Consider the following 25,369-nt stretch of genomic DNA (forward strand, 5'->3'; position numbering starts at 1 on the left):
CCACACTCCATCTGACTCTGTGTTCCCAGAACACTTCACACACAAACTCGAGACTGCGGAATAATATTGCTGGAGTGAGATCTTCTTGTACAGTTGGACAGAGGTTCCATTACAATCCAGCACTCTTCGAAGGACCATGCATTATTGGGATTTTTTTTCCCCCAACATCACACAACAGAAAGTATTTAGAAAGAAACGGACAGACTTGCATTTCTATAGCACCTTTCATGACCACCAGCGCTTTACAGCCAATGAAGTACTTAGTCACTGTTGTAATGTAGGAAATGTTGCAGCCAATTTGCGCACAGCAAGCTCTCACACACAGCAATATGATAATGACCGGATAATCAGTTTTAGTGATGTTGATTGAGGGATAAACATTGGCCCCACGACACCGGGGAAAACTCGCCTGCTCTTCTTCGAAATAGTGCCATGAGATCTTTTTATGTCCAATTGAGAGAGCAGACGGGGCCTCGGTTTAACGTCTTATCGGAAAGATGGCATCTCCGACATTGCGGTGCTCCCTCAGTACCGCCCCTCCGACAGTGCGGCGCTCCCTCAGTACTGCCCCTCCGACAGTGCAGCTCTCCCTTAGTACCGCCCCTCCGACAGTGCGGCGCTCCCTCAGTACTGCCCCTCCGACAGTGCGGCGCTCCCTCAGTAACGCCCCTCCGACAGTGCAGCGCTCCCTCCGACAGTGCAGCGCTCCCTCAGTACCACCCCTCCGACAGTGCAGCGCTCCCTCAGGAAGGCTAATGGAATCTTGGCCTTTATTGCAAAGAGGATGGAGTTTAAAAACAGGGAAGTCTTGCTACAGCTATATAAGGTATTGGTGAGGCCACACCTGGAGTACTGAGTACAGTTTTGGTTTCTATATTTACGAAAGGATATACTTGCTTTGGAGGCAGTTTCGAGAAGGTTCACTGGGTTGACTCTGGGGATGAGGGGGTTGACTTATGAGGAAAGGTTGAGCCGGTTGGGCCTCTACTCATTGGAGTTCAGAAGAATGAGAGGTGATCTTATCGAAACGTTTAAGATTATGAGGGGGCTTGACAAGGTGGATGCAGAGAGGATGTTTCCACTGATGGGGGAGACGAGATCTAGAGGGCATGATCTTAGAATAAGGGGCTGCCCATTTAAAACCGAGATGAGGAGGAATTTCTTCTCTCAGAGGGTTGTAAATCTGTGGAATTCACTGCCTCAGAGAGCTGTGGAAGCTGGGACATTGAATAAAGTTAAAACAGAAATAGACAGCTTCTTAAACGATAAGGGGATAAGGGGTTATGGGGAGAGGGCAGGGAAGTGGAGCTGAGGCCAAGATCAGATCAACCGTGATCTCATTGAATGGCAGAGCAGGCTCGAGGGGCCATATGGCATAATCCTGCTCCTATTTCTTATGTTCTTATGACAGCAGACATCGAGCGCTCGGCCCAATCCACACGGGGCAAGGACGCTGCGCCCACCTGCTCCACACGGGGAAGGTGAGGGACGGCCCCAAGTGCGACTGTGGCCCTGAGTCCCAGACCCTGGAACACCTCACATCGACCGGCCCAGTGAGATCTGTGGGTCCCAGACCATGGAACATCTCACATCGACCGGCCCACTGAGATCTGTGGGTCCCAGACCCTGGAACACCTCACATCGACCGGCCCACTGAGATCTGTGAGTCCCAGACCCTGGAACACCTCACATCGACCGGCCCACTGAGATCTGTGGGTCCCAGACCCTGGAACACCTCACATCGACCAGCCCACTGAGATCTGTGGGTCCCAGACCATGGAACATCTCACATCGACCGGTCCACTGAGATCTGTGGGTCCCAGACCCTGGAACACCTCACATCGACCCTCCCACTGAGATCTGTGGGTCTCAGACCATGGAACATCTCACATCGACCGGCCCACTGAGATCTGTGGGTCTCAGACCATGGAACATCTCACATCGACCGGCCCACTGAGACCTGTGGGTCCCAGACCCTGGAACACCTCACATCGACCGGCCCACTGAGACCTGTGGTGGGAGGCACCTCATTTCTCCACGCGGTGTCTCGAGGCCTAACCCAAACCCAAACTACACATCCCATAATAGGTTTTCCCCGTCACACCAAACAACAACAGTATGGAGACTGCGTGGGTAAACTTATCAAATGTTGGGGCATCAGCGCATGCATTGATCGGGGCCGGCGGGGGAGAAACAGGGGCTGCTCTGGGGATTGTAATTGAAGGCTGTTCCCCTTTTCAACATGGGCACAGGAATTTCTAAAGAAAAAAATTGACAGGAATTGCATGTGAAGACAAGATTTTGAAGACACTAATGGATGCATGAATAATGAATGTGAGCAAGTCAGGATGAAATACACAAGCCATGCTCAGACAGTCAATAGAACAGATCCCCTCGGAAATGTAATTTTTTTGTATAAATAAACTGCTTTTCAAAAAAAGACTTTCGGTCAAGTCGAGGAAGGCTGGTGAACCGTTCCGTGAAACCACAATTTGTGGCCCGAACCGTAAAATTATAATTATTTCAACACTGAGCAAGGACTAAGAACATTAGAACATAAGAAATAGGAGCAGGAGTCGGCCATTCGGCCCCTTGAGCCTGCTCCACCATTCAATAAGATCATGGCTGATCTGATCATGGACTCAGCTCCCGCCCGCTCCCCATAACCCCTTATTCCCTCATCACTCAAAAATCTGTCTTAAATTTATTCAATGACCCAGCTTCCACAGCTCTCTGAGGCAGCAAATTCCACAGATTTACAACCCTCAGAGAAGAAATTCCTCCTCATCTCAGTTTTAAATGGGTGGACCCTTATTCTAAGATTATGCCCTCTAGTTCTAGTCTCCCCTATTAGTGGAAACATCCTCTCTGCATCCACCTTGTCGATAAGATCACCTCTCATTCTTCTGAATTCCAATGAGTAGAGGCCCAACCTCCTCAATCTTTCCTCATAAGTCAAACCCCCTCATCCCCGGCTGTACCTTTCAAGCTCTCCAGTGACCCCAGCAGTTTCACCATCAAGCTCCGTTGCAAAAGTCACGTCAAAAGACCAGGACAAATGTTCGATCGCACCTGACTTTAATTCGCTCCGAGAAGTGAGGTCAACGAAGGAAAATGTGTTTATTTGGTTCTTGAGGTTTGAAAGGATGACACAAAGTGCCACTGACACAAAAGTTACAAAATATCCTGTCTGACTCAATTTTATAAAAGCAGGAACTAAAATGGAAAATTGTGTGGTGAAAAAGTAATAATTTTGAATCAAATCAGGAAATAAATTAACAGAAAATGCTGGAAATACTCAGCGGGTCAGGCAGCAAATGTGGACAGAGAAACAGAGTTAACGTTTTAGATCGATGGCCCTTCATCAGAACCAGATGAAGGGTCACAGACCTGACACATTAACTCGGTCTCAAGAGCGCAAGAAGATAACAAGATATACTGCAGGGATTATGGAAGATTTAACTGTGTGATCAACACTCAGAAGAAGCTGGGATTAAAGTCATCACCTAAAAGCACAAAGCCCATTAACTTTGTGTTGAAAGGCATCTCATTGATACATACAAGATTCTGAGGGGGATTGACAGGGTAGATGCTGAGAGGATGTTTCCCCCGGGCTGGAGAGTCTAGAACCAGGGGTCACAGTCTCAGGATAAGGGCTCGGCCATTTAGGACTGAGATGAGGAGGAATTTCTTCACTGAGAGGGTGGTGAATCTTTGGAATTCTCTGCCCCAGAGGGCTGTGGATGCTGAGTCGTTGAGTATATTCAAGGCTGAGATCGATAGATTTTTGGACTCTCGGGGAATCGAGGGATATGGGGATCGGGCGGGAAAGTGGAGTTGAGGTCGAAGATCAGCCGTGATCTTATTGAATGAGGAGCAGGCTCGAGGGGCCGAATGGCCGACTCCTGCTCCGAATTCTTATTCTCATAAATTAATTTGTCTTTGCCAGTTCACCGTAGCAACTTGCACACAGCTTTGTACACCAGCAATATAACGGATATTGTACACCAGCAATATAACGGATCGAAAACTGCAGCCTCTCTGGGCATACAATGTGCGCATGCACCCGGCGAGATCTCTGTTTTTACCAGTCGTATAGCCTACTTTTAACAGCATACGAGTTTTAAAACATAGCAAAATTAAATGTAATCACTAAGTTTTATATTAAAAACTCTGTCCATTAAGGTAGGTTTATTTTTAACCCTATTAAAACCCTAAAAAAATTACAAAATCATTTTTTTTTCTAAAACATTTAATTACATTCAATTTCAATTAATTTTAACTATGGGAGGTGTTTTTTTAAATTATTGTGCTGTGTTTCGGTGTTTGGAGGGGTATTCTCATTGATAGTAATGGAGCCTGTACAAACAGAGCTCCCATTATTATCGGTGAGAATACCAGATGTCCATTGGTGATCCAGGCCCACGTGATCCCAGGATACGAAGACGCACCTGGAAGACATGTTCCCGTACACTGTACAGCAGATGGAGGCCTCCGACCACAATCCTACCTTCCCCCGGGACCATCGGGTATTTTTGTAAAAGAAATTTGGGCTGGAGGCGTTCGCCCGCAGGAAGCCTCCAACTTTTATTAACTTCAACTTGAACAACATGAAAGCTCAAAGTCAATCAATCAGAGATGGTTGTATTTCATTTCAAGACCACCACTTGCACTAAAAGCATTCCATGTGCTTTCCCTCCAACCACTCCATCAAATGAAATGGGAGAGCAGGAGCAGTAATTATCTCACTGCATTAATCATGAACCGGTAAAACTGAAACAACCTATTCCAGTTCCTCACACAGGACAAACACCGTAACCAAAGACATTTCTTCTAAAGTGATCTTACGACAACGGGTCTGTTTGAAAACCAGATGTTTAATTATTTCAGTGGACCCCCTGTGAGCACCATGGGAGTAGGCCGGGGAGCGGAAGGAGCAGTGTGGCGGGGTACCACTCCAGGGAGCAGCACATGCTGGAGCAGGAGAGCAACGGCAGTGAAAAGGGACATCACCAAGGTCCAGGTCAGTGATTGGAGCGTGGGCAGGTACAGCAGGAGCGGCGAGGTCGGGGCGAAGGAGCGGCGAGAGAATGTAGAGGGATGTGATCGGGGCCCAGGAGAGGCGAGGGCCCAGGGTCAGCACGGGCCCAGCCCACACTGCGATATGTGAGCGCACTAGGTCCGTGCAGCAGAGCAGGTCTCCAGTCGTCCTGGTTAACCCTTGCCACTGGACCAAGACCTCGCTCTGTCAAGCCCGTGTGGTGGCTGGTGTGCAACGGTCACCCCACGTTAAAACAATCCACCCACAGGCATCTTCCACCCTTCAGGATGTAGTTTGGGACGTGGAATATTAGGTCCTTCATTGAAACACCCGTGAACTTTTTGACATGGAAGCAAGTCATCCTCGCCTCGAGGGACTGCCTATTATGATGATGATGATGATGATGATGATGGAGTAACAAAAATATCCACAGTCCCAAAACGAGAGAGCAGACTCGTCCCATTCTCTCGTTCTCCCACTACAGGCACAAACCTGTGCTGGTCCTACTCCACAAGTGATGGCAGCTCTGTCGCCATTTCTTTATCGATGACCTGAACATTTGCGATCAGCTGGCCATTTATCAGCACTAGAATGGTCTCCTGGACAAGTATAGATCGCCAAGTGGGTCAGAGAGCAATTTACTACATTTTATCACTCTCCAATTGTCAGCCATGGCTCAGTGGGCAGCACATTCCCCTCGGAGTCAGCAGGTCGCGGGTTCAAGTCCCACTCCAGAGTCTCGAGCACAAAAATCTAGGCCGACACTCCAGTGCAGCGCTGAGGGAGCGCCGCACTGTCGGAGGGGCTGCGCTGAGGGAGTCCCGCACTGTCAGAGGGGCCGTCTTTCGGATGAGACGTTAAACCGAGACCCTGTCTGTTCTCTCAGGTAGACGTAAAAGATCCCATGGCACTATTTCAAAGAGGAGCAGGGGAGTTATACCAAGATTTATCTCCCAATCAATATAACAAAAACCGATTATCTGAGTCATTGTCACATTGCTGTGTGTGGGAGCTTGCTGTGTGCAAATTGGCTGCTGTGTTTCCCACATTACAACAGTAACTACACTTTTTTTTTTTTTAAAGTACTTCATTGGCTGTAAAGCGCTTTGAGACGTCCGGTGGTCATGAAAGGCGCTATAGAAATGCAAGTCTTCCTTTTTCCAATTGGCCTGGGTTTATACTCTGGGTTTTTTTTGCCTCTTCACGGAGATGACATGGCTGGGCTGGGTGGCACATGTGTGGGATAAGCTGGAGGGGCCAACAGGTCTCTTCTCGCATGTTCATCCGATCAATAGAGGCATCCCAGCCGACCCAAGCTTCTGATCACGCAACAACAGCTTGTATTTATATAGCGTCTTTAATGTGCTAAAACGTCCCCAAGCGCTTCGCAGGAGCCTAACGTTAACACCGAGCCACAGGAGGATATTAGGACAGGAGAGGTCGGTTATATGGAGAGTCTGAAAGAGACAGGTTTAGGGAGGGAGTTCCAGAGCTTGGGGCCCAGGCAACAGAAGGCACGGCCACCGATGGTGGAGCGATTATAATCAGGGATGGTCAGGAGGGCAGAATTAGAGGAGCGCAGACATCTCGGGGGGGTTGTGGGGCTGGAGGAGATTAAAGAGATAGGGAGGGGTGAGGGCCATGGAGGGATTTGTAAACAAGGATGAGAATTTTGAAATCGAGGCGTTGCTTAACCGAGAGCCAATGTAGGTCAGCGAGCACAGGGGGTGATGGGTGAGAGGGACTCGGTGCGAGTTAGGACACGGGGCAGCGAGCTCAGAGGGTGATGGGTGAGCGGGACTTGGTGGGAGTTAGGACACGGGGCAGCGAGCACAGAGGGTGATGGGTGAACGGGACTCGGTGCGAGTTAGGACACGGGGCACAGGAGTGATGGGTGAGCGGGACTCGGTGCAAGTTAGGACACGGGGCAGCGAGCTCAAGGGGTGATGGGTGAGCGGGACTTGGTGCGAGTTAGGACACGGGGCAGTGAGCACAGGGGGTGATGGGTGAGCGGGACTCGGTGCGAGTTAGGACATGGGGCAGTGAGCACAGGGGGTGATGGGTGAGCGGGACTCGGTGCGAGTTAGGACACGGGGCAGCGAGCTCAGGGGGTGATGGGTGAGCGGGACTTGGTGGGAGTTAGGACACGGGCAGCCGAGTTTTGGATCACCTCTAGCTCACAGAGGGTAGAATGTGGGAGGCCAGCCAGGAGTGCGTTGGAATAGTCAGGTCTAGAGGTAACAAAGGCACGGATGAGGGTTTCAGCAGCGGATGAGTTGAGGCAGGGGCAGAGACGGGTGATGTTACGGAGTTAAGTTACGTTGGATGATTTGGAGCAGTAACCGTGTTGCAGCACGAGGACACAGAGTTGACACAGAGGTCGCTCAGCTCAGTTTCAAATCTCGGCGTCACGTCTGTAGTGGAGAGGGTCGGAATTGTGGGCATCGTCAGCTGAGCAGCATCTCCTCTCCCACTCCTTTGGGAAGATTTTTAGGGGCGAAAAAATATAAAAAGAGAGTTCATACCCTGAATAAATAGGTACTTTTAAACTTATTTTTCAATAATAGAGCGCAAAAGCGAGCGAAAAGACAGACTTGCATTTATATAGCGCCTTTCACAACCACCACAGCCAATGAAGTACTTTTTGAAGTGCAGTCACTGTTGTAATGTGGGAAACACGGCAGCCAACTGGTGCACAGCAAGCTCCCACACACAGCAATGTGATAATGACCAGATAATGTGTTTTAGTGATGTTGGTTGAGGGATAAATATTGGCCCCAGGTCGGGGCCGCCACGCTGATGTGCCCTCGCAGGTCGGGGCAGTAAAGGAGCGACGAGCAGCGGCCATGGACAGCGTATCACGGCAAGGTACAGCGCGAGCCAGTGCAGGAGGGAGACAGGATTGGACGTCACCGAAACCCAGCTCGGTGATTGGAGCGTGGGCAGGTACAGCAGGAGCGGCGAGGTCGGGGCGAAGGAGCGGCGAGAGATTGTAGAGGGACGTGATCGGGGCCCAGGAGAGGCGAGGGCCCAGGGGCAGCACGGGCCCAGCCCACACTGCGATGTGTGTGCGCACTAGGCTCGTGCAGCAGAGCAGGTCTCCAGTCGTCCTGGTTAACCCTTGCCACTGGACCAAGACCTCGCTCTGTCAAGCCCGTGTGGTGGCTGGTGTGCAACGGTCACCCCACGTTAAAACAATCCACCCACAGGCATCTTCCACCCTTCAGGATGTAGCTCGGGATCTGGAATATTAGGTCCTTCATTGAAACACCTGTGAACTCATTGCTTTTTGGTGTGGAAGCAAGTCATCCTCGCTTCGAGGGACCACCTAAGAAGAAGAAATATTGGCCAGGACACCAGGGAGGACTCCAGTACTGTTCATCAAAATAGTGCCACGGGATCTTTTATAACCATCTGAGAGAGCAAACGGAGCCTTGGTTTAACGTCTCGACCGAATGATCACACCTCAGACAGTGCAGCACTCCCTCAGTACTGCCCCTCCGACAGTGCGGCGCTCCCTCAGTACTGCCCCTCCGACAGTGCGCCGCTCCCTCAGTACTGCCCCTCCGACAGTGCGCCGCTCCCTCAGTACTGCCCCTCCGACAGTGCGGCACTCCCTCAGCACTGCCCCTCCGACAGTGCGGCACTCCCTCAGCACTGCCCCTCCGACAGTGCGGCGTTCCCTCAGTGCGGCGCTCCCTCAGCACTGCCCCTCCGACAGTGCGGCACTCCCTCAGCACTGCCCCTCCGACATTTCAGTATCCTACCATTTAATGTGTATTCCCTTTCCTCGTTAGCCCTCCCAAAATGCATGACCTCACACTTCTCCGGATTAGCAAGCACCAGCACAATCTATAAATGTGGGAAATAATCAGGTCGGCAGGATGTGGAATTTTTTGCATCATTTGCTGCAGGAATAAACAGCACTTTCCTCCAGGCCGTGCTCTGTTGCACTGCGACCACGTGCCGACACTAATCAAATCAAGACTGTTCCAAGTCCCTCTGTCCTTTCACAAACCCCACACCCAGATGATTCAGTCACCAACTGTTCACATCCATTTTAAGTCTATGATTTTTTTTCTGTTCCAATATGCAACACTGTTCAAACGCTGGACCAAAGCCCAAGGGCAATTCTCAGCACTCCGTTTCCACTCCCGGCTCCCGCCGAGTGGCACTGCTATTGCCGGGGCAGAGTGACCTCAGTGAAATGGACAACGGTCTGCTCAAGCCAATCCCACACCAGGCCTCAGCCCCCGCCGCACATGTCATGCAAGTGTTAACGTTCACAATGTTCATGTCCTCCTCCGACGACAATCATTTTACTGCCAAGGAGGATAATATTGGCCTTGGAGGGAGTGCAGCGTAGGTTGACCAGAATGATAATTTGGAAGCTGCACGCTATAAATTCATGTAAGACTGACTAATTCTAGACGGAGACTGTAGTAATTGGTCAATCCGTGGCAGTACAATATGCAGCAGGAGAGTGGGTAGATTGTAACCACATATACAGGACAGCGGTGAAAGAGGGGAACTCGAGCAAACGTTAATTGAATAATACAAAATGTTACTTGTATACCCTCTTTTAACAGCTTCTGTGGATGATGACCAATTGAAAATACATACTTAAAACCTGGCCCAAGCAACTTCGAACCTGGCTTGAATGATAGTTTATCTACACTTTTATACACTGGTATTAACCATAAAATCCAAATAAACTGGACATTCACAAAAGTGTAAATTGCTGCTCGAATCAGCGATCTTTGACAATCACCCTGGGAAAGGTTTTTACAGAAGTGGTTTCTCTCAGTCAGATAAAGTAAAAATTCTAATAGAATATTAACAAGAATGTATAAATGGATTATATTTTAAATTTGTGACTTTGCAATCCATGCCATGTTAGCGTCTGATGGGTCTCGGATATAATGCAAACACAGCAGCAAAGGAAGGCTCCACTGAGAATATTTTAGAGCAAAGAAGGTTGAGAGGAGATTTGATCGAGGTGTTCAAAATCATGAGGGGTCTGGACAGAGTAGAGAGAGAGAAACTGTTCCCATTGGTGGAAGGGTGGAGAACCAGAGGACACAGATTTAAGGCGATTGGCAGAAGAACCAAAGGCGACATGAGGAAAAACGTTTTTACGCAGCGAGTGGTTAGGATCTGGATTGCGCTGCCTGAGAGGGTGGTGGAGGCAGACTCAATCACGGCTTTCAAAAGGGAGTTGGATAAATACCTGAAGGAAAAGAATTGCAGGGCTACGGGGAAAGGGCGGGGGAGTGGGACTGGCTGAGGGGCTCTTGCAGAGAGCCGGCACGGGCTCGATGGGCCGAATGGCCTCCTTCTGTGCTGTAACCGTTCTTTGATTCTATATATTCCCTGGAGTCTAGATGTTGATCTGATGGAAGTTTTCCGGATATTGAGGGGAACAGAGAGGGTAGACAGAGAGACACTGTTCCCGCTGGTTGGGGAGTCTGGGACTAGGGGCAGAGTCTAAACATTAGAGCCAGACCTTTCAGGAGTGAAATTAGGAAACACTTCTACACACACAGGGTGGGAGAGGTTCCGAACTCTCTTCCACAAACAGCAATTGATGTTAGATTAATTGTTAATTTTAAATCAGAGATTGACAGCTTTCTGTTAACCCAAGGTATTAAGGAACACGAGCCAAAGGCGAGTATATGGAGTTATCATCATCATAGGTGGTGCCTCAAACAAACACAATGACCTCATTGAATGGCGGAACAGACTCGAGTGGCTAAACGACTTTCTCCTGTTCCTTAGGTGATACCAGTCATTTTTCTTCCTTTCACCTGCCTCAGAGCTGTCGTGCCCAGCTGTAAGATGGCAGTGCACATTCCCCCTGACATAGTGCAGTGTACGATACCAGTTAGCTTCATAAGCATGTTTTGGAACTATTGCCAGTTCTGACACAGGGTCATCGACCCGAAACGCTAACTCTCTTTCTCTCTCCACAGCTGCTGCCTGACTCGCTGAGATTTCCAGCATTCTCTGTTTTTATATAAGCACGATTCCCTGACTTCCAAATTTGGAAAGATGGCCCATTCTTCCGAATTTCGTATTGCCCAATGTAAAATGCCAATGCGCAAATTAAGCAAATCCTGTTTACGACAGATCCAGATATAAAAGGAGTCAGAGGGTCTAGTAAGGAGGAGGAACTGAGGGAAATCCTTATTAGTCGGGAAATTGTGTTGGGGAAATTGATGGGATTGAAGGCCGATAAATCCCCAGGGCCTGATGGACTGCATCCCAGAGTACTTAAGGAGGTGGCCTTGGAAATAGTGGATGCATTGACAGTCATTTTCCAACATTCCATTGACTCTGGATCAATTCCTATGGAGTGGAGGGTAGCCAATGTAATCCCACTTTTTAAAAAAGGAGGGAATTATAGACCGGTCAGCCTGACATCGGTAGTGGGTAAAATGATGGAATCAATTATTAAAGATGTCATAGCAGTGCATTTGGAAAGAGGTGATATGATAGGTCCAAGTCAGCATGGATTTGTGAAAGGAAAATCATGCTTGACAAATCTTCTGGAATTTTTTGAGGATGTTTCCAGTAGAGTGGACAAGGGAGAACCAGTTGACGTGGTATATTTGGACTTTCAGAAGGCTTTCGGCAAGGTCCCACACAAGAGATTAATGTGCAAAGTTAAAGCACATGGGATTGGGGGTAGTTTGCTGACATGGATTGATAACTGGTTGTCAGACAGGAAGCAAAGAGTAGGAGTAAATGGGTACTTTTCAGAATGGCAGGCAGTGACTAGTGGGGTACCGCAAGGTTCTGTGCTGGGGCTCCAGCTGTTTACACTGTACATTAATGATTTAGACGAGGGGATTAAATATAGTATCTCCAAATTTGCGGATGACACTAAGTTGGGTGGCAGTGTGAGCTGCGAGGAGGATGCTATGAGGCTGCAGAGCGACTTGGATAGGTTAGGTGAGTGGGCAAATGCATGGCAGATGAAGTATAATGTGGATAAATGTGAGGTAAAAACAGAGAGACAGACTATTATCTGAATGGTGACAGATTAGGAAAAGGGGAGGTGCAAAGAGACCTGGGTGTCATGGTACATCAGTCATTGAAGGTTGGCATGCAGGTACAGCAGGCGGTTAAGAAAGCAAATGGCATGTTGGCCTTCATAGCGAGGGGATTTGAGTACAGGGGCAGGGAGGTGTTGCTACAGTTGTACAGGGCCTTGGTGAGGCCACACCTGGAGTATTGTGTACAGTTTTGGTCTCCTAACTTAGGAAGGACATTCTTGCTATTGAGGGAGTGCAGCGAAGGTTCACCAGACTGATTCCCGGGATGGCGGGACTGACCTATCAAGAAAGACTGGATCAACTGGGCTTGTATTCACTGGAGTTCAGAAGAATGAGAGGGGACCTCATAGAAACGTTTAAAATTCTGACGGGGTTAGACAGGTTAGATGCAGGAAGAATGTTCCCAATGTTGGGGAAGTCCAGAACCAGGAGACACAGTCTAAGGATAAGGGGTAAGCCATTTAGGACCGAGATGAGGAGGAATTTCTTCACCCAGAGAGTGGTGAACCTGTGGAATTCTCTACCACAGAAAGTTGTTGAGGTCAATTCACTAAATATATTCAAAAAGGAGTTAGATTAAGTCCTTACTACTAGGGGGATCAAGGGGTATGGCGAGAAAGCAGGAATGGGGTACTGAATTTGCATGTTCAGCCATGAACTCAATGAATGGCGGTGCAGGTTAGAAGGGCCGAATGGCCTACTCCTGCACCTATTTTCTATGTTTCTATCACTTGACCAAAACCAGGCATCTTCATCCAACTTTGTAAAAAAAACCTTTTGTTGAAAATCTCAGAAAAAGTGCCTTGAAAGACTTGCATTTCTATAGCGCCTTTCACGATTTCAACACGTTCCAAAGCGCTTTACAGCCAATGAAGCACTTTTTGAAGTGTAGTCACTGTTGTGATGTTGGAAACGCAGCAGCCAAATTGCGCACAGCAAGCTCCCACACACAGCAATGTGATAGTGACCAGACAATCTGTTTTAGTGATGTTGGTTGAGGGCTAAATATTGGCCTCAGGACACCGGGGAGAACTCCCCTGCTCTTCTTTGAAATAGTGCCATGGGATCTTTTACACCCACCTGAGAGAGCAGACGGAGCCTCGGTTTAACGTCTCGACTGAAAGATGGCACCTCCGACAGTGCAGCGCTCCCTCAACACTGCCTCTCCGACAGTGCGGCGCTCCCTCAGTACTGCCCCTCCGACAGTGTGGCACTCCCTCAGTACTGCACTGGGAGCATCAGCCTAGATTTTTCTGCCCCAGTCCCTGGAGTGGGACTTGAACCCACAACCTTCTGACTCAGAGGTGATACCCACTGAGCCACGGCTGACACTGTAAAATTCAGTAAAGTAATTTGAAAACTGATAATCCCACGAGAAGTACAGTTCGACATCTTAATCTGGAATCCTACTGTCTGAATGTTAGAAAAAAAAGTGAAACTTTATAGAACTATATGTAATACAGTAATATTGAACAGCTGAGAACTGCTGTTATCTTAGATTCAGAAGAGCCACTATTTCAAGTCTCTGTTATTGTTCAATATGATTCTGGTTCAAAGCCAGAAACCATATTTTCTGACCGTTTTGAAATATTGTGCAAATTTATGTTCTAATACAGGTGACAGTGGTTCCAACTTTGGAGTCGCACAGTCTGACTGGAATGGTCCGTGCCTCCTGCATCGCGGATCAGCACGCAGATCTCTTTTTCCCAGTGCTGATAAGAACATAGAATAAGGAAATAAGAATTAGGAGCAGGAGTCGGACATTCGGCCCCTCGAGCCTGCTCCACCATTCAATAAGATCATGGCTGATCTGATCTTGGCCTCAGCTCCACTTCCCTGCCCGCTCCCCAGAACCCTCGACTCCTCTATTGTTCAAAAATCTGTCCATCTCCACCTTAAATATATTCAGTGACCCAGCCTCCACAGCTCTCTGGGGCAGAGAATTCCACAGATTCACCACCCTCAGAGAAGAAATTCCTCCTCATCTCAGTTTTAAATGGGCGACCCCTTATTCTGAGACTATGCCCCCTGGTTCTGGATTCCCCCACGAGGGGAAACATCCTCTCTGCATCCACCCTGTCGAGCCCCCTCAGAGTCCGATGATGGCACAATGAGAGAAGCCGGGAATGTAGATGAATGCTCCAAGCAACCCCTTTATTTTTTCTTGGGTGGACTCATCTGAGCACTCGCTCTGCCGACAAAAATCAACAGTGCTGCGTTTGCATGGCTGGACTGAGTGACCCTTCGCCGAGGAGCAGCGAGGGCTGCAACCAGAATGTTTGTCTCACAACTATGACTTTTTTCAATAACCGTGCATGTGCAATTGTTTCTGGTACGGCTGCTGTTTTGCAACCTAGCCCACGATGGGAAGAGGGCCGATTGTAGAGAGCATTAGCAGCCTCCCCATCGTGTACAAGTGATTCTGCAGTGTTGGTTGGTGGTGTGTATGCATTGAGCACCTGCTCAAATGAACACTTCTCACTTTTACAAAAATGTTCATAACCGCAGTGACCATTGGGTGTGTAATACCATGTGTCAGACAGTGGCTCAGTGGGCAGCTCCTTGGCATCAGAGTCAGCGGGTTGTGGGCTCAAGTCCCACTCCAGAGACTTGAGCACAAAACTCTGACATGCCAGAGTTGTACTGAGGGAGCGCCGCACTGTCGGAGGGGCAGTGCTGAGGGAGCGCTGCACTGTCGGAGGGGCAGTGCTGAGGGAGCGCCGCACTGTCGGAGGGGCAGTGCTGAGGGAGCGCCGCACTGTCGGAGGACTGCACTGTCGGAGGTGCAGTCTTTCGGATGAGACTTTAAATCGAGGCACTCAGGTGGATGTAAAAGATCCCATGGCACTATTTTGAAGAAGAGCAGGGGAGTTCTCCTCGGTGTCCTGGGGCCAATATTTATCCCTCAATCAACATCACTAAAACAGATTATTTGATCATTATCACATTGCTGTGTGTGGGAGCTTGCTGTGCGCAATTTGCCTGCCGTGTTTCCCACATTACAACAGTGACTACACTTCAAAAGTACGTCATTGGCTGTAAAGCGCTTTGGGACGTCGGTGGTTGTGAAAGGTGCTATATAAATGCAAGTTTTTCTTCTATTTCTTCCTTAAAGTACCTCCTTTTTTAAATGCTTCTTGTCGAATAATGGTCAGAAGAATCCCCATAATAAACGTTCCTTCTAAGGGTGATCATGAAAAGCACTATATAAATGCAAGTCTTTCTATCTTGAATATATGTTATCAGGTGTACTGTGGTAGGACACCCTGCAATTATAATCAGCTCATACAAATTATAAAAGCTCACATGAAAAGCAATATATTTTCAGAGAGAAGCAATTAGCTTTTAACAGCAACAATGAATATTTTTGGCATTTGGCTTCTGGATTAAATATAAATATAAACACACACACACACACACACACACACACACACACACACAATATGGAAGTGAAAAACCAGATAACCAAGAGGTGAACTCCAAAATGTCTCTGCATGCTGTAGAATTGGATTGGTCCCAGACACAAAAGGCTCCTTCCTGCAACAGCACTGCAGTATACACTGTTTGGAAGATTCCGTTTACTGATCCTACATTGTCTGGACTGGCGATAACCCACTCCAACTTCCTTTTGGTGTATTTTTAGATTCTGTCGAAGTGGTACAATTGAGCCGATTTAAATATTGCAGCTTAAATGCACCACACCCACTTCTCTCGCCAAGTTATTTGGCTGGTGTGAGAAATTAAGATACAGAGGGGGCTCGACAGGGTAGATAGTGAGAGGATGTCTCCGCAAGATCCTACAAATCCCCTGGGAGAACAGATGCACCAGCGTTAGCGTCCTCGACCAGGCCAACATCCCCAGCATCGAAGCACTGACCACACTCGATCAGTTCCGTTGGGCAGGGCCACATTGTCCGCATGCCCCGACACAAGACTCCCAAAGCAAGCGCTCTACTCGGAACTCCCTCACGGCAAGCGAACCCCAGGTGGGCAGAGGAAACGTTTCAAGGACACCCTCAAAGCCTCCCTGATAAAGTGCAACATCCCCACCGACACCTGGGAGTCCCTGGCCAAAGACCGCCCCAGGTGGAGGAAGTGCATCCGGGAGGGCGCTGAGCACCTCGAGTCTCGTCGCCGAGAGCATGCAGAAACCAAGCGCAGGCAGCGGAAGGAGCGTGCGGCAAACCAGTCCCACCCTCCCCTTCCCTCAACCACTGTCTGTCCCACCTGTGACAGGGACTGTAATTCCTGTATTGGACTGTTCAGCCACCTGAGAACTCACTTTTAGAGTGGGAGCAAGTCTTCCTCGATTCCGAGGGACTGCCTATGATGATGAGGTTTCCCCTCGTGGGGAAATCTAGAACTAGGAGGCATAGTTTCAGAATAAGGGGTCACCCTTTTAAAACTGAGATGAGGAGGAATTTGTTTTCTCAGAGGGTCGTGAATCTGTGGAATTCTCTGCCCCAGGGAGCAGTGGAGGCTGGGTCATTTAAGGCGGAGATAGACAGATTTTTGAACTACTGGGGAGTCAAGGGTTATGGGGTGCGGGCGGGGAATGGAAAATGTTCATTAAAGCAAGCGTCAGTTTAATCTGCCTAATTCTGCACAGAGAGTATCTCCAGAAACCAACACAAACAGACGCTGTAACCACATTACCCCACAACACTGTTGGAACGTCACCCGCCAAACACAAAGTCAAACCAAAACACAGTGACTTTGCTCTCAGTGCCTGTCAGCCTCCGACAAACCTGCTATTTGTGGCTTCCTCAGAAAAGCAGATGGCCAAATAAGTCCATGGACTGTTGGAAAAATACTGCATTGTTCAAAAATAGATTTGCTGGCAAATAGATTTCAAAACATCCACTAATAAATGTAAAAACACTGATCGTGTATTGGTGGGGGCAGATGGGAGATCAGTGCACATTAGTCAGAACTATATTTTGTTCAACTACCTTATATTTACAAGCTAAAATGCTTCTAGCCAGAAATGTAAATGCCGTCGCTATGCATATTGTTTCGGAAATATCCAAGAAACAATATCAGCACATTTGCTCAAGCGTAGTATTATGTTCTCCATTACAATTTGTGTATGATGTCAATATTCATACAGGTTTACAAGTGTCTCCAAGACAACCTCCCAATCGGTTCGACTCCAAGTCACACACCATCCCGACTTGGAAATATATCACCGTTCCTTCATCGTCGCTGGGTCACAATCCTGGAACTCCCTCCCTAACAGCACTGTGGGAGCACCGTCACCACACGGACTGCAGCGGTTCAAGAAGGCAGCTCACCACCACCTTCTCAAGGGGCAATTAGGGATGGGCAATAAATGCCGGCCTTGCCAGCGATGCCCACATCCCAGGAACAAATTGTTTGAAAAAGAAGCACTTCCAAAATCATGATCATCATAAGCAGTCCCTCGGGGTCGAGGATGACTTGCTTCCACACTAAGAATGAATAATCAGGGAACTGATGAATTCATTTTAAACGGTGGAAGATGCCTGTGCATGGATTTATTTAACGTGGGGTGACCGTTGTACACCAGCCACCACACGGGCTTGACAGAGCGAGGTCTTGGTCCAGTGGCAAGGGTTAACCAGGACGACTGGAGACTTGCTCAGCCATATGTGCCAATACACACACACACAAACTCACACATACCCCTACTGTCCTCCTTCCCACAGGACCTCTCTCTACGTGGCATTCACAGTACGTAATGTGAGTCTCGCTACCTCGCAGCCTCGCTATTGGCCCGTGCTGCTCCTTCCCTCGGTCTTGTCCACGCTGCTCCACCAATATAAATGAAGCAACATACATGAGTGTAGAATCACCACCTCGGGAGGGAGTGCTGCTCTCTGCCTCCACAGGCTCAGTGCTGCTGCGGGTGATTACAATGGCCAGCAGTACACTGCACGGGATGCTGGGATCAACATTTTGTCTCACCATGGACAGGGTGAACCTTCAAAATACCTGCAAGGCCAGCGGTGTGATACTCACACTCAGGGTCTGGATGGACTTTTGCCCAATATCAACAACTTGCATTTATATAGCGCCTTTAACGTAGTAAAACATCCCAAGGCGCTTCACAAACAAAGTTTGACACCAAGAGACACAAGGAACTATTTGGACAGGAGCTTGGTCAAAGAGGTAGATATTAAATAACAACATCTTACAGGAGGCACAGAGAGGTTTAGGGAGGGAACTCCAGAGCTCGGGGTCTCGGCTGCTGAAGGCATAGCCACCAATGGCGGGGCTCAAATCTCGTGTAGCTACACGGCACTTGTCCCTGTCAGAGGTTGGACACGGACCAACGCTCGGTTTTCGCGTAACTAAGAAATGGAAGATTAAGTCAAATAGGCCATCGATGGATTTGAATAAAGGATAGAATGGAATGAAACATATGGAGTGGAATGAATGAGGAAAGGAATTAATGAAAAAAGAGAGAATAGATGGTGAAGTGTAATTGATTGAATGTTGGAGTGGATTGAAAGAGTGAAATGAACAATATCATTGAGTGTATAATTGAACGTCTGAGCCCCAAGCTCTGGAATTCCCTCCCGAAACCTCTCCGCCTCTCTATCCCCCATTTAAGATGCTCCTTAAAACCTCCCTCTTTGACCAAGCTTCTGGTCACCTGCCCTAATTTCTCCTTCAGTGGCTCAGTGTCAAACTCTTTTGATAACGCTCCAATGAAGCGCCTCGCGGCATTTTATGTCAAAGGCGCTATATTAATACAAGTTGTTCCTGTTGTAGATTTTTAGATTAAGTGCAAACTGGTGGATTTTTTAAAAATTTGAGTGATTGAATTCTAGACCCTGCCTCTGCCAACCATCTGCCTCCTGAATTCACCGCATGGTCATCCATGCACTGTGTCACAGAACCATCTATATATAAACCGTGGGGGCTTGACCAAACATATGTTATTCCATTATTTCTTCACTTTGCGCACTTAAATTTGATGATTTGTTTTCTTGTAGGTGCAACATTTGAGTGTAAAAATACTGAGTTATATAAATACTAATCCTTTATAAAAAGAATAAACATTCAGTACCCCTGTAAGGTTTCACAAGCACCACCAAGCCACTGTTATTCCTGCTGAGGTCTAGATCGTAAATGCTGGAAAGACTCAACAGGTCGGGCAGCATCTGTGGAGAGAGAATCAGCAAGTGATGGGGTTCTCTGATGAAAGGTCATCAACCTGAAACGTTAACTCGGTCTCTCCCTTCACCGATGCTGCCTGACCCGGAGTGTTTCAAGCATTTTCTGTTTCGATTTCAGGTTCTTCACACCCGCAGTATTTTTTTTTTTTAAAAACAGGTCTAGACCGTGACTGTCAGCAGCCTATTTGCTCTGTCACGGCAAGCGAGTCCCAGGAGGGCAGAGAAAACGCTTCAAGGACACCCTCAAAGCCCCCTTGAAAAAAGTGCAACATCCCCACCGACACCTGGGAATCCCAGGCCCAAGACCGCCCTAAGTGGAGGAAGTGCATCCGGGAAGGCGCCAAACACCTCGAGTCTTGTTGGCGGGAACACGCGGAAGCCAAGTGCAAACAGCGGAAGGAGCACGTGACAACCCAGGCCCCCACCCCCATCCACCGTCTGCCCCAGACACCGCCCGTGACAGAGACTGTAGGTTCCACATTGGTCTCATCAGTCATAGTGTGGAAGCAAGGCATCCTCGACTCCGAGGGACTGCCTCAGAAGAAAGAGCTGAAGATTTGAAAATTTGTCTGGCAGATGCATTTTGTAACCAAGCCTGACCTTGCTTTCGCCCAGTATCCACCTTCGCGCACACTCCCAGCAACACCAGGTAGCAGGACTGCGAACAGATATGTAACCCCGAGTGATGTCCCTTCCCCCCCCCGCTCCCCCTCCCCCTGCTGTGGCCAATTGCAGCAGCCCTGTGACAATAAACACTTGCTCTTTCTTCACTCCAGCCCAGCTAAAAGCAGCGATCTCAGGACAGACTGGGCATTGAAGCGGAATCTCCCTGCTCCTTTCCTTGCTGAGATAACTGAGCAATCTCCCACCCCGCCCGCCTCCTGGTGACCCCCTCCCCAGCCAATGGTGAAGGTCAGTGATGGGACATGGGCAGAAAAGGTAGTTCCTGCTGTTGCACGTCACTGGAACCCAGTGTACAAACATCACAAGGCATAACAGAAGCGATTGGATGGAAATACTAGCTCAAATTTCACCCAAACTGCCAAGTGATTAACATGGAGCCAGTTTCCATTCGGATTAAGCAGGTCTCACTCAGAGGGTCATTTAATTCGGGCAATGCTCGTCTACTGCAAATTCAACGTGGTTTTATTTGCCACACACACATTGCAGAATCTGGAGTGTACAATGTGGCAGATGCCGGTGTATTCAGTTACCAGGCACATGCCATTAATGCAGTACCTGAGAGAGATTGTGGGAGCGTTCAATTACTTCCAGCCCCCTCCACACCCACACTCAGCAATCCAGATGTCAAAAGCAGACTGATTCTCCTTTGTGGAAAGCCCATTGTGTAACATCACTGGCGTCTGCTCTGGTTACAGGATCGCACAGAAACAGGAGAACGGGCAAATCCTGGATCATTTGGGGGCGGGGGGATGGTCACTTTGAAACACACTGTAACAATGTGAACACTTGGAGTGAAGGATTGACATGTTGCCGGTATCAAAAAACTGCACCCAGCAAAATAAGGGTCTTTGTAATTCACTGCCAGTTACCGTTTGGGACTGGTGTCAATTTAATATTTAGTTATCCCCAATCCTGCTGTAACTGGGCTGGGCTAACTACAATCACATTGTGCATCTACATTGTGATAAATCCCAATCCCAATCCCTCCGGCTATATAAGGGAAGGAGCCCTGTACATCTGGCACACAGCCTCTGCCCTGGACAGAGAAACAGTTAGCATTTGTGAACACTTACTGGGAGAGAATACTCCAACCAAGGCAGCTGTGGTTCCTGACTGGGCGCTGGGCAGCTTGTCCTCGCTGAGCTCTCCAGTCCTGGGCTTCCCGGAGACTGCCGATGGCTTGGCTTCTCTTTCTTTCTCTCTCTCTCTCTCTCTCTCTCTCTCACACACACACACACACACACACACAGCCTTCCTGTGGCTCCCAGCACAGTGCAACTATCGTCCTTTCGATTTGGGCCAGTCCATGTCCCAGTCTTGCATGTGATGCGTGTTCTCCCTGCTTCCTTCGCTCGCTCTGTGTCTGGCCGGTATCAATGCATAGGGACAATATATGCAAGAACCTCCATTCACTGCCTCGCCTCCCGCACTGCTGGCTGCAATACTTCACTCAGGCTGGGCAATGCAGCTGCTCCTACAATGCAAAAATATCCAAGTGCCGGCTTGCCTCCTCCATTCTGCCCTCGCCACGATCTCTCTCCCTGTCGCTGTGTGAGGCGGAGACTAAGCTCCACGTTACGTCAGCCAATGCTGCCTCTACTCAATGGGGGATGGGGCATAGAAACTTGTAGCTCATATTAACTACAGAACACGGCAGGAGCTCCCCCTGCCCCCTGCAAGCCTCTTCTTTGTTTTGCTTCAAGACATTGTTCATTTATTTCATGCCTTGTTAGATTCATGCCAAGTAGTGTCAGCTGTGGCCTCAGTGGGGAGTGCCCCCTCTCGCCTCTCAGTCACAAGGTTGTTGGTTCAAGTCCTACTCCAGAGACCTGAGCACAAATATCCAGGCTGTCATCGGCCGCCTGAGGAAAAGTGTGTTTGAAGACCAAGCCCTCAAAACTGGCACCAAGCTCATGGTCTACAGGGCTGTAGTAATACCCGCCCTCCTGTATGGCTCAGAGACATGGACCATGTACAGTAGACACCTCAAGTCGTTGGAGAAATACCACCAACGATGTCTCCGCAAGATCCTTCAAATCTCCTGTGAGGACATACGCACCAACGTTTAACATCCCCAGCATCGAAGCACTGACCACACTTGATCAGCTCCGCTGGGCAGGCCCACATAGTCCGCATGCCCGACACGAGACTCCCAAAGCAAGCGCTCTACTCTGAACTCCTTCATGGCAAGCGAGCCAAAGTTGGGCAGCGGAAATGTTACAAGGACACCCCCAAAGCCTCCCTGATAAAGTGCAACATCCCCACCGACACCTGGGAGTCTCTGGCCAAAGACCGCCCTAAGTGGAGGAAGTGCATCCGGGAGGGCGCTGAGCACCTCGAGTCTCATCGCCGAGAGCATGCAGAAACCAAGCGCAGGCAGCGGAAGGAGCGTGCGGCAAACCAGTCCCACCCTCCCTTTCCCTCAACCACTGTCTGTCCCACCTGTGACAGGGACTGTGGTTCTCGTATTGGACTGTTCAGCTACCTAAGGACTCACTTCAGGAGTGGAAGCAAGTCTTCCTCAATTCCGAGGAACTGCATATGATGATGATGATGATGCCGCACTGTCGGAGGAACCAGTGCTGAGAGAGCGCCGCACTGTCGGAGGGGCAGTACTGAGGGAGCCCCGCACTGTCGGAGGGGCAGTACTGAGAGAGCGCCGCACTGTCGGAGGGGCAGTACTGAGGGAGTGCCGCACTGTCGGAGGAACCAGTGCTGAGAGAGCGCCGCACTGTCGGAGGGGCAGTACTGAGGGAGTGTCGCACTGTCGGAGGGGCAGTACTGAGGGAGTGCCGCACTGTCGGAGGGGCAGTACTGAGGGAGCGCCGCACTGTCGGAGGGGCAGTACTGAGGGAGTGCCGCACTGTCGGAGGAGCAGTACTGAGGGAGTGCTGCACTGTCGGAGGGGCAGTACTGAGGGAGTGCCGCACTGTCGGAGGGGCAGTACTGAGGGAGCGCTGCACTGTCAGAGGGGCCGTCTTTCGAATGAAATGTTAAACCGAAGGTCTGTCTGCTGTCTCAGGTGGATATAAAATATCCCATGGCACTATTTCAAAGATAAAATCACAGAATGGTTACTGCACAGAAGGAGGCCATTCGGCCCGTCGAGCCCGTGCCGGCTCTCTGCAAGAGCACCTCAGCCAGTCCCACTCCCCCGCCCTTTCCCCGTAGTCCTGCAAAGATTTTTCCTTCAGGTTGCGAGGGGGATAGAGTATAAAAGCATGGAAGTCCTGCTACATGTACAGGGGATTAGTGAGGCCACACCTGGAGTCATCATCATCATAGGCAGTCCCTCGAAACGAGGATGATTTGCTTCCACACCGAAAAAGGATGAGTTCACAGGTGTTTCAATGAAGGAACTAATATTCCAGATTCCGAACTACATCCTGAAGGGTGGAAGATGCCTGTCTGTGGATTGTTTTGCACACCAGACACCTGGAGTACTGCATTCAGTTTTGGTGTCCGTATTTAAGGAAGGATATACTTGCATTAGAGGTTGTTCAGAGAAGGCTCACTAGGTTGATTCCAAAGATGAGGGGTTTGACATGATAAGTTGAGTAGTTTGGGCCTATACTCATTCGAGTTCAGAAGACTGAGAGATGATCTTATCGAAACATATAAGATTATGAGGCAGCTCGACAAGGTGGATGCAGAGAGGATATTTCCACTCATAGGGGAAACTATAACTAGGGAACATAATGTTAGAATAAGGGGCCGCCCATTTAAAACTGAGATGAGGAGGAATTTCTTCTCTCAGAGGTTCATGAATCTGTGAAATTCTCTGCCCCAGAGAGCTGTGGAGGCTGGGTCATTGAATATATTTAAGGCGGAGATAGACAGATTTTTGAGCGATAAGGGAGTCAAGGATTATGGGGAGCAGGCGGGAAAGTGGAGCTGAGTCCATGATCGGATCAGCCATGGTCTTATTGAATGGTGGAGCAAGCTCGAAGGGCCAAATGGCCGACTCCTGCTCCTATTTCTTATGTTTAAAAGTTCTTATGCAGGTACTTATCCAACTCCCTTTTGAAAGCCATGATTGAGTCTGCCTCCACCACCCTCTCAGGCAGCGCATTCCAGATCCTAACCACTCGCTGCATAAAAAAGTTTTTCCTCATGTCGCCTTTTGAGACGTTAAACCGAGGCCCCATCTGCTCTCTCAGGTGGGTGTAAAAGATCCCATGAAACTATTTGGCAGAAGAGCAGGGGAGTTCTCCCCGGTGTCCTGGGGCCAATATTTATCCCTCAATCAACATCACTAAAACAGATTATCTGGTCATTATCACATTGCAATGTGTGGGAGCTTGCTGTGCACAAATTGGCTGCTGCGTTTCCCACAATACAACATTGACTACATTTCCAAAAGCACTTCATTGGCTGTAAAGCGCTTTGGGACGTCCAGTGGTCATGAAAGGCGCTATATAAATGCAAGTCTTTCTTTTTAGCAGTTTTAATTCTGACAGCCTGATATATTGTTATCCAGAAGATTATTAAGTTCAGATTAATGGACAGGTGTAATCCATTGAAAGCCAAACTTGTATGTCTTTGAAATTGTGTGCCAAGTTCAGTTTAAAATTTAAATAATAAGCAATTTGAAAATAATTGTACACATTGGGCTTGAAATCCCGGTCTCGCCAGGTCGGTACGGAGTGTGTACGGACCCCGGGGAGGTCTCACAAAAGCCGGTTATCAGAGTACGATGCCCATGCTCCGAAAACCGGCTTTTCCGATCTGTCAAGATATCTCTTTACAGATCTTCCGCATCCCCACAGCAAGGACATTCGCGCGGGAGAGATTTGGGCGATTTGCCCAGCGAATGTCCTTCACACTCTTACGTCTGGTAAAAGCAGGCACATAGCTCACATTTACCAGCATAAGAGTTTTAAATCACATGAAAATTAAAGTTAAACATACATTTTTATAGTAAAAACCCTGTCCATTAAGGTAAGTTTAATTTAAACCCTATTAAAACACAGTAAAAAAAAATCCAAAAAATATTTTTTTTTCTAAAACATTTAATTAACTTTAATTTCAATTAATTTATTATGTTGTGTTTAGGTGTTTTAGGGAGTTATTCTCATTGATAGTAATGGGAACGGGTAAAATTGGAATTCCCATTCGTCAATGAAAATCATCATCATCATAGAAAGTCCCTCAGAATCGAGGAAGACTTGCTTCCACTCTTAAAATGAGCTCTTAGGTGACTGAACAGTCCAATACGAGAATTACAGTCTCTGTCACAGGTGGGACAGACAGTGGTTGAGGGAAGGGGTGGGTGGGACTGGTTTGCCGCACGCTCCTTCCGCTGCCTGCGCTTGGTTTCTGCATGCTCTCGGCGACGAGACTCGAGGTGCTCAGCGCCCTCCCGGATGCTCTTCCTCCACTTGGGGCGGTCTTTGGCCAGGAATTGGTGCACAGTGATTGGT

General features: G+C 48.7%; 1 protein-coding gene across 1 annotated transcript in view; it reads right to left on the reverse strand.

Moving 5' to 3' along the window:
- Positions 1 to 21,462, reverse strand: part of LOC139263731 (trafficking kinesin-binding protein 1-like) — a 212,623-nt gene extending 191,161 nt beyond the window's left edge. The window contains exons 1-2 of the mRNA XM_070879763.1: positions 21,450 to 21,462; positions 21,020 to 21,309 (exon numbers count right to left, since the gene is read on the reverse strand). Of these exons, the coding sequence (XP_070735864.1) occupies positions 21,020 to 21,309; positions 21,450 to 21,462 (303 nt within the window). The remainder of the gene's footprint in view (positions 1 to 21,019; positions 21,310 to 21,449) is intronic.
- Between the last annotated feature and the right edge of the window lie 3,907 nt (positions 21,463 to 25,369).

This window comes from Pristiophorus japonicus, chromosome 5 (genome assembly GCF_044704955.1).
Source record: "Pristiophorus japonicus isolate sPriJap1 chromosome 5, sPriJap1.hap1, whole genome shotgun sequence".
In the NCBI taxonomy this organism is placed as follows: domain Eukaryota; kingdom Metazoa; phylum Chordata; class Chondrichthyes; family Pristiophoridae; genus Pristiophorus; species Pristiophorus japonicus.